At 30.9% G+C, this 18,780-nt stretch overlaps 1 protein-coding gene across 2 annotated transcripts in view; it reads left to right on the forward strand.

The window, feature by feature from the left end:
• LOC145263805 (ATP-dependent translocase ABCB1-like) overlaps positions 1-18,780 on the forward strand; it is a 218,656-nt gene that overhangs the window by 80,444 nt on the left and 119,432 nt on the right. For both annotated transcript variants that reach the window (XM_080120869.1, XM_080120870.1), the window contains exons 4-5: positions 6,671-6,895; positions 17,624-17,795. In XM_080120869.1, the coding sequence (XP_079976995.1) occupies positions 6,671-6,895; positions 17,624-17,795 (397 nt within the window). The remainder of the gene's footprint in view (positions 1-6,670; positions 6,896-17,623; positions 17,796-18,780) is intronic.

Below are 18,780 nucleotides of genomic sequence, written 5' to 3' on the forward strand. Positions count from 1 at the left end.
GTGTGACTTTTTGTTTCTACCGTGACATCACCTACATATCTTGAACATGTGCTTTTTCTGAACACCGCTTCCTCCGACCACTGCTTCTCCGAACACCGCTTCTCCGAACACCCTTTCTCGGAACACTGCTTTCTGAACACCGTTTCTCTGACCACGTGTGTCCTTTTATCTCTGCTTTTTCTTTCCTTTTGATCTGACATCACATTGCACACTAGCTCGGTCATTTGCATATGTAGTATGCGGTTGCTGCGGCTGCTGCGGCCGCTATGGCTGCTGCTATCAGTGTCAGCGACTCTGTTACACATTTCCCAAATATTGAAACCCAAAACAGAACGATATAAAATTGTTATTTAAATGTAACTTTAGAACATTAATGCAACACAAATACAACAGGGACACAATGAAGTAGTAAATATTTAGTAGCATAGCTCTTCTGCAATCTGGCAGCCTGCAAAAATTCGGCGGACGCAGTTGTAGACAAAGTGGCTTTCAGCGATGGTCATAGTTTTTGTTTTTGATTTGTGTTTGCTTTTTGTGTTTTAACGTACTTTAAGGAGTCATCTGTTTGAGGTTTATATTCATGTGTCATATCAAATTGAACCTGAGAAAGTTGTGAATATTATTCTAGTGGGAATTGTTCAATTACGGTGTTCCGCAGGATAATTATTTATGTTGATGTACTTGTCAAAGGGTCGTCAGCTGTGATGTTTTCTGTTTTTGAATTGTTTCTTTTTTTTTTTTTTTGTTTTTTGATGAGTGATTTCTTTTGGTTAAAACCGCGACAAGTTAAATATTTAAAGATTTACAAACAATCTGAAGCATAAATGGTTGTTGGATTAGAATCGAGAATTGTATCGGAATTTGGAAACATATTGGAATCGTCCCATCACTATTATATATAATTTAAAAAAAAAAAAATTAATTATTTTTATACCAACATACTCTAGTGTTTCATGCTAGTGCAATCATCAGTGCTGGAATTCATAATTACTGCTGGTTAACAGATTTGAACCCAGTCACAATGTCACCCTTGACTACGTAGGCAAGCATCTTACCTTTAACCCCTTCCCCGGCAATTAACATAAGAATTGAAGGACATTAAGTGCCTATAAACGCCAATTCAGCGGGCATACGTAGTAAACCATCAATAAAAGTATTCAACGACCGGAAATCGGAATGTGTTATTTCGCACTAAAGTTGACCGCTTCTTTTTAAAGAGTTAATTCCTTAAACACGGCTCAACTTTAATTTCTTATATATAAATATGTATATACTTATGGTGAAATATGTAAAACAATAAAATGTGAGAATTATTTGGGATTTTATTTTCTACTTCGAAATCTAGTGGGCGGGGACGTTTTCGCCTTCCCATTTCCTCTTTTTCAAAGAAGAGATGTCGTGAGTCTATCACTGCTCTGTCATTACTTTTATGGTAAGCGCTCGACTGAGCTTTAATCTATGGTCTGGACCTGCAAAGCATTCACAGCAAACACTCGTCTATTTACAATCACTGTCAACAATTTCACTCACTCTCTATCTGTGCCTAAAACTAAACAAAAATTCCATAAGCAAAGTTTCTTTCATAGAACTGTGGAACACAATACTTTAGGACTGCTTCCCAGCTGACTATAACATGGTTGTTTTCAAATCTAATGTAAATAAATTCTTGTTGAGCCGTCCTCTTATAAAATGAAACCCTAACCATTGGGTAAAAATGCAATAAAAAAAATTTTGTTAAATTCATTTTCTATTAAAAACAAATTTCTTCTTGCAAACACTTTCACGATTTCATTTAAAATTTATCGTCTGCTGAGTGCTGATTGGCTAATCACGTCGGCATCTTCTAGCTGCTTACACAGTCTAAAATCATTTGTTGATATTTATGCAAATGGCACAACCGCCTATGGCAACACTATGAAGAGCATTAATCATCAAGATGTGACTTTCTCTCAAAACCTGAAATGGAAAACTTATATTAGATCGCAGAAAAATGGTTGGATCTTTCTATCGCTCCAGAAAGTATCTCACTCCTGAAACAATCGTTTATCCATATAAGAGCCAAATACACCCTAAGATGGAGTACCTTTTCAACATCAGAACATTTTCTCCTGCCTTGACAAAGTACAAAATCAACTTTAAAATCTAGTGGGGGATGTCCTCTTCTCATCCCCACAGCTTTTTTCTCATTAAAGAGACATTATTTTCTCGGTAGGTGAATCCAATCTCAGGTTCTCCCCTGTAAAACATTCACAGCAAGAACTCGTCTATCTACAATTTTGCTTTCTTTCTCTGTGTAGCTGGAGTTAAGCAGAACTTTCGTTCCAAGAACTGTCCGTTTGTGGAATGCAATACCACGGAGCTGCTTCTCAACTGACTACAACATGGTCGTTTTTAAGTCTAATGTAAATAAGTTCTTGTTGAGCCATCCTCTTATATAATGAAACCCTACCAGAGTTCCACCATTACTGATCATCATGGTGTGTGATCTCACTGTCTACCTAAAACTCATTAACCCTTATCCTAGAGTGGCCGGCGGGCTTTCTCCAGAAAAAAAAAAAACACGAATTAACCTAGAACCCCATCCTCCAACGTAGACCCCTACTACCATGTCTCCTTCTTCAACATCAGGGGGCTACGTTCCAACCTTCCAGAGGTTGAAGCCCAATTACAGGAGATGAAACCGGATATATTATCTGTGCCCAAACCAAAACATAGATTCCATGAACAAAGCTTCTTTCTTAGAAGTGCATGCCTGTGGAACTCTGTTCCGTTTGCCTGTTTCCCACCTGACTACAACCTTGATGTCTTCAAGTCCAACATAAAAAAATTCTTGATGAACCGCCCCCTTAAGTAAGACACTTTATCAAATCTCCAATACTAACGTACTGTACACACAATAACCCTTATCCCCGAGTGGCTTCCGGGCCTTTATAAGTGGCGACTATCTTGTAAAAAAAAAAAATCTTAATTTTGGGGAAATTGACCTCAATTTGATTAGAATATCATCTTCAGATTTGGAAGTAAACATCACCGTACATAAATCCTATATTTTTACAAAGCCACCATTCACTCATGCATGGAGTATCATTGCCATATATGGGTTGAAATATAACTACCACGAGTCTCTCATTCTAAGACAGTCCAAAAAAAAGAGTCTCAAATCTAATACGTCCTACACTATCGACTGAGCTCTAACCTCTGTCCCATCGCCACAATATTGCCTCCCTGTGCCTCTTTTGCAAGTGCTTTAATAGGTGCTCTGAGGAACTCATATCACTTGTGCCTTCTCGACATAAATACTCCTGACAAACCCGACAAGCAGCAAAATTCCACATCTTCACTGTCGAAGTCCCTAGAAAATCTTCTGCTCTCATACTTTCTCCCCTTTGCTATACTTTGGAACTCACTCCCTATTCCTATTTACTTGCCTCCCCACAAGGGCAGGGTTCGGCACAAAGTCGGGTTTTAATGTGGGGAAGATCCAGCTCCCCAAAAAGGAGCATTCTGGATAGAAGCAGAAATAAAAATTGTCGCAGTCATGAAGGATTTCTCTTCCACTGACCGAGGACTGAAAAGTGAAGTGTAGCTCCCTGTTTCCTGCTTCTATAACTGTACTAACCTGCAAAGGTTAAAATGTAATGTAAACAAACATCTCGATGTTAAACTCCTCACAATCTACTGTTAGGCACGATCCCAAATATAAGGTCTAAGTAGCAATATGCTTTGTTTGGAGTGAAAACTATTTAAACAAATGACTTACATACATTAAGAAGGTCGTAGAACAGATATGCCAAACGTAGTAAAAGTATAAACGACCCCACGCTATAGTTTAAGGAGAGTAGAAATGTTTACTATAAGCGAGAAAAAGGGGCTGTAACTCTTACATGACTGGAGGGGACATTAAAAGGGATTGCACTGTTTTTTTTTGTTTTGTTTTTTTCACTTAATGTTAATAAACAATTACTGAAGTTAATAAGTTTTTTTTTTTAATATTTTTAAATAATACAGAACTTTATAAAATAAACTTAAAAAAAAAATTATTTTATTAACATGATTTAAAAATGTTCTTCAATAAAGTTCAAAGCTGTGCTGCTGCTTTGCCTGCATTGTTTATAAATAAAATAGTTATTTAAATTTCTTTTTTGTTTACAAATAAAACAGTTATTCAACTGCATAATTAAAGTTCTGTATTATTCAAAAATATAAAATAAAAACTTATCAACTTCAGTAATTGTTTGTTAATATTAAGTGACCTCCCCCCCCAAAAAAAACGGTGTAATCCCTTTTAATGTCCCCTCCAGTCATGTAAGAGTTACAGCCCCTTTTTTCGCTTATAGTAAACATCTGCCGAAAGTGGAGCTTCCTTTTACTTTAAGCAGCCGTGTAACTCTCGCTCCCCTTATTTTGTCCTTTAGTCCTCACATTCCAGGAGGGATGTTTCTGACAAAGAGGGAACAATTGCTGTTTTCTCAGTCAAAACTATTTCATCTAACACTTATTATTGACAAGTTTTTGACTTTGAAGTATTATTTATTTATTTATTTTTGCTTCTTACATCAGGTGGCTTCATGCCTTGTCTGGCGCGATTTCCATAAAAGTGACTGTTTTCTGAGCCAGAGTCAGTTGCTGAGTAAAATAGTCAAAAAAAAAAAAAAAAAAAAAAGAAAGAAAAGCAAAACCAAAACGATGTTGAGATGTAAAAAAGTGGATCCACTTTTTGAAACATTCGATAATAAATTAAAATTTAACAATTAGAAATACGAGAAGAGTGTGAAATTATTTTTAATAAGTACTGCTATTTATTAAAAATAAAATTGACATTTTTGGTCCCCTAACAAAAGGAGGGTGGTCCTGTAAATTCACCCTTGTCCGTTCATCTGTTCATCAGTTTGCCCGTCTGTCCACACTTTTCTCAATAACTACACCTTGGAATTTTTTGGAATTTTGCACAAACATTAAACATAATAAGAGTAAAAAAGTAACGGAACGGATTTTCAGGGAAAATCCTGGTTACCCCCCTAGGGTTCCTTTCGGGTTAAAATGGCTAAAATTGACCCTTTTGCGCTTATTAAAAAAAGTGATGTTTTGGATTTTATAAAACTTTCTGAAAAGTTGCAACTAACTGATTTCTATATAATTTTGTTTGTCTATACTTCACGATAACTCTTGGGGGTGCCCCAGGGGCTTTTTTAGGACTAATAAAAACACTCCGTTTTTGGGGACTATTTTACCATATTTGTCCAAAATTTTCTGTGTATGTCTATTTAGCAGTTTTGCATGGTGCTGAACTCAAATTTAAACATGCTATAAGGCCTTGGGGACTTTTGGGACTAAATGGGAGGGGGGGGGCAAATGATGGACTTAGTCATTTCTTTTTTTGCATGGTGCAGAACTCAAATTTACATATGTTAAGGCCTAAAACTGCACCGTTTGTTCATTTTCACCAGGATTTGACGTCCCTGGGAACTTTTGGAGCTAAATGGGAGGAGGGTGCAAATGCTGAACTTAGTCATTTTTTTATGCCTCGTTCACTGTGCACTCACGGGGGACCATGCATGACTCACTTGTTTCTTGAAAATTTTCGAATCGTATAATATACATCTTCAGAAGATTAAACAGTTGTTCTTTCTTTTTCTTTTTCTTTATTTTTTGTCTTTTCTTCCTCTTATATGCAGGGGTGGTAGTAATCCCTGGAATGACTTGAGATGTTTGGAGTTAAGTCGAAATGATATTTGTTTGTCCGATTACATCTCAAGTCATGCCAGGGATTACCACCAAGAGGAAGAAAAAGAAAAAGAAGAGAAAAAAAATAAAGTAAAAAAAAAAAATAAAACAAAAAAAATAAAAATAAATAAAATAAAATAAAATAAAACAAAAAAATAAATAAAACCCAAAAAACAAAAATAACAACTGTCCAATTCCCTGAAGATAAATCTTCTATTATTCAAAAATATTCAAGAAAAAATATTAAATTTTAAAAGGTATTTTTGAAGGCTTACAATGCAGGAATGTACAATCGTTATGAGCAGATAAATAAATAAATAAATAAATAATTCAATATTTTTCTTATATTTATTTATTTTATTTATATTTATTTATCTACCTGAATTTTTTTTCAACTGTGGATGGTACTTATTCCAAACGTCCTTTCGTCGGGTAATAACCCATCATCAATGGAGAAACAAATCCTCTCTCTAAGCCGTAAATTGTAAAGTGTCTGTTTTGTTTTGATTTTAAATCCAAACGCTTAAAGATTAATCAATTCCGTTACATGCTCAGGGGAAATAATTCTATTTATTATTATTATTATTATTATTATTATTATTTTAATAATAAAAAAATATTAAATTATTTATCATTTATTTATTTATTTATTTATTTATGTGCTCATAACGACTGTACATTCCTGCATTTTAAGCCTTCAAAAACACCTTTTTTTCTTTAACAATGCTTCAAACAAACCACGCCATATTGCTTAATATTCAATTTTACTTTTTTTTTTAATAAATAGCAATATTTATTAAAAACAATTTCACACTCGTCTGGTTTTCCTAACATTAAAATCTTGATGTTGAGATTTATTTGTGTAGAGAAGGACGTTCGAGCTCATCAATATTAATAAAGTTATGCCTGTTTTTTTTTTATTTTTATTTTTTTTCAATCTTTTCAGCAACACGACAGACGTATTTGCTATGATTGGAGATGACAGCATAAAATACGTGATTCTCGCGGCGTGTGTCTTTATCCTCTCTACCCTAAACATGTACCTGTGGTGTGTCGTGAAAGAAAGGAAGCTAAAGAGACTCCGTCAACTCCTGGTCCAGTCGCTCTTCAACAAAGATATCGCCTGGTTCGATCAGAAGAACGCCACCAGCATATGTGCCGAGCGACTCAGGTATTTTATCGACGTTATTTTGCTCTCGGTTGATTAACAAATTCTAAGCACACCTTTCCTGATTGTCTCTACGAACGACTAAATCGATTAAAAAAATTATTGCTGCTGTTATTCTCTTAGTGTATTCTTCAATTTATATATACAGTGGGGAAAATAAGTGTTGGACACATCCCATTATTCTTTATTTAACACATTTCTAATGCAGCGAATAACGCGAAAATTTAACAAGAAATAGTTACTCATTTAACAATGACAAATAACTTTAGAAATTGGAATATTTTAATGCATAACAAAAATTATATAACAAAAACGAAAATAGCCTGGAAAAAAAGTGTTGGACACATTGTTTTAAATTATATCTTATTATTTTTTTATAAATAATGCTGGAAAGAAAGAAGGAAAGAAAAAGTCAAGGGAAGTAATTCACTTCCGGAAGGTACAAGCGGAAGTTAAAGAGTTCTCTTTTCTTTCAGCACAACCATACTCTACGTCGTTGGAAAGTATTGGAACACGTTAGTCACCAGTAAGCCATCACGCGTGAAGGTTCTAAGGATGAGTAAACGTAAAGAATTCTCTCAAGTCGTCCGTGATAAGATTATTGCCGAGCACAAGAATGGAATTGGTTATCGGCGTATATCTGCTCAATTCAAAATTCCTGTAAGCACCATAGGAAACCTTATTAGGAAATGGAAGGTGCATGACTCAACCGTGAACCGTCCGCGCATCGGAGCTCCTCGCAAGATGTCGGATCGAGCAGTGAGGAAGATTGTACGAAAAGTTCAGCAGCAACCGAGAACAACACGAGGCGAACTTCAGAAAGATTTGGAAAAAGGAGGGATAGTAGTAACGAAACCAACGATTAGTAATGTACTCCGACGCAACGGTCTTAAATCGCGTACACCTCGAAAGACACCATTACAAAAAAAAATGTCATGTTAATGCTCGTCTGGAGTTTGCAAGAGACCACTTATTGAAAACAGATGATTACTGGAAGAATGTGATCTGGTCTGATGAGACGAAAATTGAACTTTTCGACATTAACTCTGTACGTCGTGTATGGAGAAGAGATGGCACAGCGCACGATTCCAGGAACACCCTCCCCACTGTAAAGTTTGGTGGTGGAAATTTCATGCTCTGGGGATGCTTCTCTTCAAATGGTACTGGGCCACTTCATATTATAGATGGAAAGATGAATGCAGCCAAATATCGGGAAATTCTTGAAAATGATCTCTTGCCTGCTTCCAATGCGTTAGGTATGCGACAGGGATGGATGTTTCAACAATATAATGATCCCAAACATACTGCTAAAATAACCTCCGATTGGTTCGTACAGAACAAAATAGATGTTCTTAAGTGGTCCAGTCAGTCCCCAGACTTAAATCCTATAGAAAATCTATGGAGAGAGCTCAAAATCATGGTCCACCAGCGAAATCCACGTAATATTCAGGATTTGAAGAAAGTATGTGTTGCAGAGTGGGCCAAAATCTCGCCTGAACGTTGTCACAAATTAGTTTCGTCGTATAGAAAACGCCTCGAAGCTGTAATAGCCAATAAGGGGTTTTCAACTAAATATTAGATGAAATTGTGTTAGTGTGTCCAACACTTTTTTTTCCAGGCTATTCTCGTTTTTATTATATAATTTTTGTTATGCATTAAAATGTTCCAATTTCTAAGGTTATTTGTAATTGTTAAATGAGTAACTATTTCTTGTTAAATTGTCGCGTCATTCGCTGCATAAAAAATGTGTTAAATAAAGAATAATGGGATGTGTCCAACACTTATTTTCCCCACTGTATATATATATATATATATATATATATATATATATATATATATATATATATATATATATATATATAAAATGAAATAAGAATTACAATAGTTGTATATATATACATATATACATATATATAATATATATATATAACTACCTCATTTACTCACATAAAATTAATATACGAAAGTATAGATTTATGCGTAAACTTAAAGTATTTACTTCAAAAGTGCTCAATACGTAGGTAGAGCTAGTTAGTAATTTATAAAATATATATGGCGATTAAGCTACACTGAATATTCGGCGTTTCATCCACTATAGGATTCGTCAGGCTTATGCGCATAAGCCTGACGAATCCTATAGTGGATGAAACGCCAAATATTCAGTGTAGCTTAATCGCCATATATATTTTATAAATTACTATATATATATATATATATATATATATATATATATATATATATATACATATATATATATATATATATATATATATATATACATATATTGTTTATTAATTATACAAAAGTTCAGAAAAACATTGGTACCAATGTTTTTCTGAACTTCTGTATAATTAATAAACAAATATTTAGCTCTTATAACGAAAAAGTTTTTCTTTGTAATCGAGCACTTTGTCGGAACTCTTTCCCCAAAATACAGTAAACATATATATATATATATATATATATATATATATATATATATATATATATATATATATATATATATATATATATATATATGTGTGTGTGTAAAATGAAATAAGAATTTCAATAACGTTAACTAAAATAATCCAAGATGGAAAAACTAAAGTATATTATAAATATTAAAGAGTTAATATTTATAAAGTAATCTCAAGCAGACGTAAAAGCTCGATAAAACCAAATAGGAAATAGAGCTTATAATAAGAACAAATAGCTAATAAAACATATTAAAAAACACTTTGAAAAAGAGTTAAAAACATATTTAATTTTGAAAATTAGGCACAAAATAAGTGAATAGTCCTTATTTTGTGCCTTCTTTTTTCAAAATGAAATGTTTTTAACTCGCTTTCAGAATGTTTTTTATATGCTTTATTCACTACGTGTTCCTATATATATATATATATATATATATATATATAGAGAGAGAGAGAGAGAGAGAGAGAGACAGACAGACAGAAGAAAGAAAATAAACTGACTCACTTTTTATTCTTACAAAAGCCTTTATATCTGGTATTTCTAACAATGCATATTTTTTCTAAATATTTAAACAGTTCATTTTTTCTAATTATTTCAACAATTCATTTCTCTTTTTCTAATTATTTAAACAGTTCATTTTTCTAATTATTTAAACAGTTCATTTCTCTTTTTCTAATTATTTAAACAGTTCATTTTTTTCTAATTATTTAAATAATTCATTTTTCTAATTATTTAAACAGTTCATTGTTTCTAATTATTTAGAAAGTTCATTTCTCTTTTTCTAATTATGAAAACAGTTCATTTTTTCATATTATTTAAACAGTTCATTTCTCTTTTTCTCATTATTTAAACAGTTCATTTTTTCTAATTATTTAAACAGTTCATTTTTTCTAATTATTTATCAGTTCATTTTTTTCTAATTATTTATCAGTTCATTGTTTTTAATTATTTAAACAGTTCATTGTTTCTAATTATTTAAACAGTTCATTTTTTCTAATTATTTAAACAGTTCATTTTTTCTAATTATTTAAACAGTTCATTTTTTTCTAATTATTCAAACAGTTCATTTTTTCTAATTATTTATCAGTTCATTGTTTCTAATTATTTAAACAGTTCATTTTTTCTAATTATTCAAACAGTTCATTGTTTCTAATTATTTAAACAGTTCATTGTTTCTAATTATTTAAACAGTTCATTTTTTCTAATTATTTATCAGTTCATTTTTTCTAATTATTTAAACAGTTCATTGTTTCTAATTATTCAAACAGTTCATTGTTTTTAATTATTTAGGCTGTTCGTTTCTCTGTTTCTAATTATTTAAACAGTTCATTTTTTTCTAATTATTTAAGCAGTTCATTGTTTCTAATTATTCAAACAGTTCATTTTTTCTAATTATTTAAACAGTTCATTTTTTTCTAATTATTTAAGCAGTTCATTTTTTCTAATTATTTAAACAGTTCATTTTTTCTAATTATTTAAACAGTTCATTTTTTCTAATTATTTAAACAGTTCATTTTTTCTAATTATTTAAACAGTTCATTGTTTCTAATTATTTAAGCAGTTCATTTTTTCTAATTATTTAAACAGTTCATTTTTTCTAATTATTTAAACAGTTCATTGTTTTTAATTATTTAAACAGTTCATTGTTTCTAATTATTTAAACAGTTCATTGTTTCTAACTATCTAAACAGTTCATTTTTTCTAATTATTTAAACAGTTCATTGTTTCTAATTATTTAAACAGTTCATTTTTTCTAATTATTCAAACAGTTCATTGTTTCTAATTATTTAAACAGTTCATTTTTTCTAATTATTTAAACAGTTCATTTTTTCTAATTATTTAAGCAGTTCATTTTTTCTAATTATTTAAGCAGTTCATTTTTTCTAATTATTTAAACAGTTCATTGTTTCTAATTATTTAAACAGTTCATTTTTTCTAATTATTTAAACAGTTCATTTTTTCTAATTATTTAAACAGTTCATTTTTTCTAATTATTTAAACAGTTCATTGCTTTTAATTATTTAGGCTGTTCGTTTCTCTGTTTCTAATTATTTAAACAGTTCATTGTTTCTAATTATTTAAACAGTTCATTTTTTCTAATTATTTATCAGTTCATTTTTTCTAATTATTTAAACAGTTCATTGTTTCTAATTATTTAAACAGTTCATTGTTTCTAATTATTTAAACAGTTCATTGTTTTTAATTATTTAGGCTGTTCGTTTCTCTGTTTCTAATTATTTAAACAGTTCATTGTTTCTAATTATTTAAACAGTTCATTGTTTCTAATTATTTAAACAGTTCATTTTTTCTAATTATTTATCAGTTCATTGTTTCTAATTATTTAAACAGTTCATTGTTTCTAATTATTTAAACAGTTCATTGTTTTTAATTATTTAGGCTGTTCGTTTCTCTGTTTCTAATTATTCAAACAGTTCATTGTTTCTAATTATTTAAACAGTTCATTGTTTCTAATTATTTAAACAGTTCATTTTTCTAATTATTTATCAGTTCATTTTTTCTAATTATTTAAACAGTTCATTGTTTCTAATTATTCAAACAGTTCATTGTTTCTAATTATTTAGGCTGTTCGTTTCTCTGTTTCTAATTATTTAAACAGTTCATTTTTTTCTAATTATTTAAGCAGTTCATTGTTTCTAATTATTCAAACAGTTCATTTTTTCTAATTATTTAAACAGTTCATTTTTTTCTAATTATTTAAGCAGTTCATTTTTTCTAATTATTTAAACAGTTCATTGTTTCTAATTATTTAAACAGTTCATTTTTTCTTATTATTTAAACAGTTCATTTTTTCTAATTATTTAAACAGTTCATTTTTTCTAATTATTTAAACAGTTCATTTTTTCTAATTATTCAAACAGTTCATTGTTTCTAATTATTTAGGCTGTTCGTTTCTCTGTTTCTAATTATTTAAACAGTTCATTTTTTTCTAATTATTTAAGCAGTTCATTGTTTCTAATTATTCAAACAGTTCATTTTTTCTAATTATTTAAACAGTTCATTTTTTTCTAATTTTTTAAGCAGTTCATTTTTTCTAATTATTTAAACAGTTCATTTTTTTTCTAATTATTTAAGCAGTTCATTGTTTCTAATTATTTAAACAGTTCATTTTTTCTAATTATTTAAACAGTTCATTTTTTCTAATTATTTAAACAGTTCATTTTTTCTAATTATTTAAACAGTTCATTGTTTCTAATTATTTAAGCAGTTCATTTTTTCTAATTATTTAAACAGTTCATTTTTTCTAATTATTTAAACAGTTCATTGTTTTTAATTATTTAAACAGTTCATTGTTTCTAATTATTTAAACAGTTCATTGTTTCTAACTATCTAAACAGTTCATTTTTTCTAATTATTTAAACAGTTCCTTTATTCTAATTATTTAAACAGTTCATTTTTTCTAATTATTTAAACAGTTCATTTTTTCTAATTATTTAAACAGTTCATTTTTTCTAATTATTTAAACAGTTCATTTTTTCTAATTATTTAAGCAGTTCATTTTTTCTAATTATTTAAGCAGTTCATTTTTTCTAATTATTTAAACAGTTCATTGTTTCTAATTATTTAAACAGTTCATTGTTTCTAATTTTTTAAACAGTTCATTTTTTCTAATTATTTAAACAGTTCATTTTTTCTAATTATTTAAACAGTTCATTGCTTTTAATTATTTAGGCTGTTCGTTTCTCTGTTTCTAATTATTTAAACAGTTCATTGTTTCTAATTATTTAAACAGTTCATTTTTTCTAATTATTTATCAGTTCATTTTTTCTAATTATTTAAACAGTTCATTGTTTCTAATTATTTAAACAGTTCATTGTTTCTAATTATTTAAACAGTTCATTGTTTTTAATTATTTAGGCTGTTCGTTTCTCTGTTTCTAATTATTTAAACAGTTCATTGTTTCTAATTATTTAAACAGTTCATTGTTTCTAATTATTTAAACAGTTCATTTTTTCTAATTATTTATCAGTTCATTGTTTCTAATTATTTAAACAGTTCATTGTTTCTAATTATTTAAACAGTTCATTGTTTTTAATTATTTAGGCTGTTCGTTTCTCTGTTTCTAATTATTCAAACAGTTCATTGTTTCTAATTATTTAAACAGTTCATTGTTTCTAATTATTTAAACAGTTCATTTTTTCTAATTATTTATCAGTTCATTTTTTCTAATTATTTAAACAGTTCATTGTTTCTAATTATTCAAACAGTTCATTGTTTTTAATTATTTAGGCTGTTCGTTTCTCTGTTTCTAATTATTTAAACAGTTCATTTTTTTCTAATTATTTAAGCAGTTCATTGTTTCTAATTATTCAAACAGTTCATTGTTTCTAATTATTTAAACAGTTCATTTTTTTCTAATTATTTAAGCAGTTCATTTTTTCTAATTATTTAAACAGTTCATTGTTTCTAATTATTTAAACAGTTCATTTTTTCTAATTATTTAAACAGTTCATTTTTTCTAATTATTTAAACAGTTCATTTTTTCTAATTATTTAAACAGTTCATTTTTTCTAATTATTCAAACAGTTCATTGTTTTTAATTATTTAGGCTGTTCGTTTCTCTGTTTCTAATTATTTAAACAGTTCATTTTTTTCTAATTATTTAAGCAGTTCATTGTTTCTAATTATTCAAACAGTTCATTTTTTCTAATTATTTAAACAGTTCATTTTTTTCTAATTATTTAAGCAGTTCATTTTTTTCTAATTATTTAAACAGTTCATTGTTTCTAATTATTTAAACAGTTCATTTTTTCTAATTATTTAAACAGTTCATTTTTTCTAATTATTTAAACAGTTCATTGTTTCTAATTATTCAAACAGTTCATTTTTTCTAATTATTTATCAGTTCATTGTTTCTAATTATTTAAACAGTTCATTTTTTCTAATTATTTAAACAGTTCATTTTTTCTAATTATTCAAACAGTTCATTGTTTCTAATTATTTAAACAGTTCATTTTTTTCTAATTATTTAAACAGTTCATTGTTTCTAATTATTTAAGCAGTTCATTTTTTTCTAATTATCTAAACAGTTCATTTTTTCTAATTATTTAAACAGTTCATTTCTCTTTTTCTGTGTATGACTTTTTTTCTTTCTTTTGATGCCACCCACAGCCCTTGAACATGTCTCAAATCGCACTTCTCCAAACACTTGTATCTTGAACACGTCCTTTTCCACTCTTTCATGTATTGAACACATCATTTCCCGCTCTCTTGTGTCTCAAGCATATCTTGAATCCTCTATGCCTCGAACACATCTTGAATACCTGTGCTTCTTCCAACACATTTCAAACACATTCCAAACACGTTTCGAGCACATTTCAAACACATTTTGAATACGTTTTGAACACTTTTTGAACACATTTCGAACACGTTCCGAACATGTTCCGAACATGTTCAGAACACGTTCTGAACATGTTCCGAACACGTTTTGAACTCATTCTTATCTTAACACGTGTTTCCTTTTTATCTCTGCTGTGATGTCACGTCGCACAGCCAGCTTGGTCATTTGCATTTATTGCTGCTACTGCTAACCCAGCTCTGTTGTAAAATTAACTTGTGGATTAGAAATTGATGTGCAAGATGAGACGAACGAGCTTTCCCTTTTCTTGTTCGTTCGGCTTACTCTTCCTTCTAAATACTAAAACGTAAATGGTTTTAATTGTTACCTTTTTTCTTTCTCTGCTTCATTGGGATTTGGTTTCTTTGTCACTCCCAAAAGCAATTTTCCACTATTTTCCAACCAATAAAATTTATTTAAAACTCCAAAAATAACAATCCGATGTGAGATTAAACAAACCTATGAAACGAAAATTCAGGGTTCTTCTAGGGACATCTGCAAGATACGCATCGACTCTCCAAAACCCATCATCTCAGAAGACTAGAATGCGCCATGCTGAAATCTCTTTAAATCTGCTATTCTATCGCTATGCCAACAGTGGAACTTTGTTTTTAAAAAACAAACTTTTATCCAATTCTTCAAGAACTTTAAAACTTCTCAACAAACTTTCAAAGTGTACTTTGCATCTCTGTAAATTTTTGATATATAAATATATTTTGTTCATTAATTCATATTTTCTCGATTTCATTTCAAAATTCTTGATGAGTTAGCTTTAGTTAACTGCTGACCCATTCATAACATTCATGTTTTATCATTCTTTTTTAGTTGTCAATTTTTAACTACATCTATATTAATTGCTATACTGCTGTTCTTGGCATTTTTCAAGAGGCATACTATCACCAAAATACACCACCTGTAACCAGAAGCGGCGCCACAAATTTCCGACTCTTTAAAAACGAGAAAAAAACAGTGTACAAACAGTTTAACAAAAATACCTCCTACGCAAAGTGTTCTGATTGGATAATGTGTCAATCATTCCACATCGATGAATCAACTCGCACTAAAGAAAACAGTTTGTCTCGTATAAATCCTTTAAGATAGTTCTGTGTGCCACTATGCATTACCGCTGCCGACCCCCACATTGTTCTAATAGTTTTCTTCTTTATTTTTAGTTCTGGCCGTGTCGATGGCTCTCACCTATTGGTGACTGCTGAGGGGGACGGTGGCTTACAAGTATAAAAAATAAAGAAATAAAAGAAAAGAAACAAAAGAAAATACAATATTAGTGTGTGTGTTCACATCTTATTTTTCTATCGAGGCTGTGATCGTCAGTCGGTTAATCAATTCATTTCTCCATCTCTTACAAGTCACAACTGTCTCCAAATCGCAAACCCCTTCGACTGTGGTCAACTGGCAACTGTCCTCAACTGGCAACAGTCGTCAACTGTAGCAAACCTAAGATTGCCCTGCACCATTCATAACTGTCATGGAATGTCGCAAAACCCATAGCCACTTCCTAAAGTGACCGCAAACAAACTCAAAATATAAGCAGCTAAATACCACCCCTTCACGGTAGAGATCCCTAGATGTAAGAGTACCTTCTAATCCAATAGTTTCTTCCCCAGAACCGCTAGACTTTGGAATTCCCTTCCAGGTCCCTGCTTCCCCAACTATACTGACCAAGTGTAACGTGAACCGAAATCTTGCTGCCCAACTCCCTACATAGTACTCCTGCAGGTTATGTCCCTGATAGTAGCCCCCTACATCAAAATGGCAATGTGCTTTGTTTGGGGTGAAAATGTAATAAAAAAATAAAAAACAAAAAATATCTATATCTGTGAAAAAGATGTTTTAGTTTGCTTAAAGCATTGTATGTAGATGAAGAGGATACGTTTAAAGGCTTAAGAATGCAATTATTGAATACAGAATTGGTAAATTAATAATTGACAAATTCACTAATTTTCAATTAAAATATTTATTTACTGGTGTGAATGGCTGTCTCCAGCGTTTGTTGATGGTATCACAAAAATCTATATTTATCGTGTTTTGAAACTGTGCGCATGCACGCACACACACACACAAACACACACACAAACACACACACACACACACACACACACACACAGGTGGTCGGCAGGGTAAAGTAACCAACCGATGAGTGCAGATCTGGCAAAACTGATGTTGCCGGAGGTAAATAGGTCAAGTAGTTGACCTCACAATTGCTGGGGTTAAACTGCAAGTGAACAGGTCGATATAAACAAGTGAGATGGCAGAGAGAAGAGAGTCAAAGATCTACTGTGAGCCACGAGTCATGTCGCTACATTATGTTGTTGAAATTCGCCCATCTCCTGCTCTCATCTTCTGTCTGCCAACTGAAGCGCACAACACAGACTGAGAAATTTATGAGCATTTTATATTTTTCTAATAAACAATGTTTTTGGTGCGAGTTCTTTTCTTGGCTGACAAGAAAATGTTATTTGTTCAACCCAGCTACATCGCACATTCATTGTTACTGTCATATATGGATCAACAATCTCATGTCAGCTTTCTTTTGTGTGCCTTTGTGAACAACTTTTTATCCATTGTTCTGTCGATCAAACCTTTTCCCCTCTCTTTTGTTAAACTTCTTTTCCTCTTTCCTCTGTTAAACTTCTTTTGTTAAACTTCTTTCTTCTGTTAAACTTCTTTTGTTAAACTTCTTTTCCTCTTTCTTCTGTTAAACTTCTTTTGTTAAACTTCTTTCTTCTGTTAAACTTCTTTTGTTAAACTTCTTTTCCTCTTTCTTTTCCACTTCTCAACACTTGGTGGTGGAGGGATGACGATAGTATCACATCTGTATAAAAGATTGTTTTCCTTTAATGCAAGATGTAAAAACATATGTAAATTTTGCCTAAGCTATTTTCGTCTTCCTTGCACAGTGACATTGAAGAATTTGGCCGTGGAATCGGCGAACCGATGGCAATGAGTATCCAGTGGATCTCTGCCGTTCTGGCCCTCCTCATAAACGCCCTCGTCCAGTCACCAGATGTAACCGGGGTTATCTTCCCTTACTTCCCTTGTATCATCTTTGCAGCTGTAGGCTCGTTTTGGGTAAGTGATCATGAAAACTGAATGAATCATCTGTTTCTTTTTTTCATTTGTATATTAGCATTACTAGTAAGCACGATATCTGACTATGTCAATAATTCTACAATGCCTTCTTTCACGCTTTCTTCCTCTCTGTGTATTTTTGTGTCTCGCTCCTCTTTGTTAATCATAATTATATATATATTTTTAATAATAATTGTATAATATATATATATATATATATATATATATATATATATATATATATATATATATATATACACACACATATACATACACATAAACACACACGGTGCTAGTTGGCCGTTGACCCCGAAAAAGGGTTCATTCGCCCTTTGGAAGGTCTTGTTTTTAATCCTTCAGGGATACTAGCCACCCTCCTCACCAAACAAGTCTGGTGGGGGAACCAGTTTAGTTGCCAGTGACCCGACCATGAGGCAGGTAGTACTGGGTTACATGGTACCAGTAGCATATGACATGACCTGACATATATATATATATATATATATATATATATATATATATATATATATATATATATATACTAGCATGGATACCCAGCGTTGCCAAGGTTGACATGAAGTTCGGTTTGGCCACACCTGCTATACTAAGAATATTAAGCAGTTTTTCATTATCATATGTCAACTCCATCGTCGTTACCCCAACAAAAATTTCAAAAATAAAAGAACGAATGAAAACACAAAAATGTAATCGCCCCCCCCCCCTCCGAAAAAAGAAGAAGTGTGTGACAAACTCTCCACCAGATACGAAGAGAAGCTATTTTCCGGATATTGAGCACCTTTTATGACTATATTCCAGTTTAAGTGAATTTCTTTTATGCTCAGTCTAGAAGGATTTGTTATTACGGTTTGTTGCAACGAAAACAAACTTTAAATAATTCAGTTTCAAAAATACTAAAGTAGAATTTGTGTTAACCGAAATACACGTTTTTATAATGATGAGTTTTGACTTATTGTGTTATTAAAAG

The sequence above is a fragment of the Euprymna scolopes genome, chromosome 39 (assembly GCF_053919585.1).
Source record: "Euprymna scolopes isolate OS-2025 chromosome 39, ASM5391958v1, whole genome shotgun sequence".
In the NCBI taxonomy this organism is placed as follows: domain Eukaryota; kingdom Metazoa; phylum Mollusca; class Cephalopoda; order Sepiida; family Sepiolidae; genus Euprymna; species Euprymna scolopes.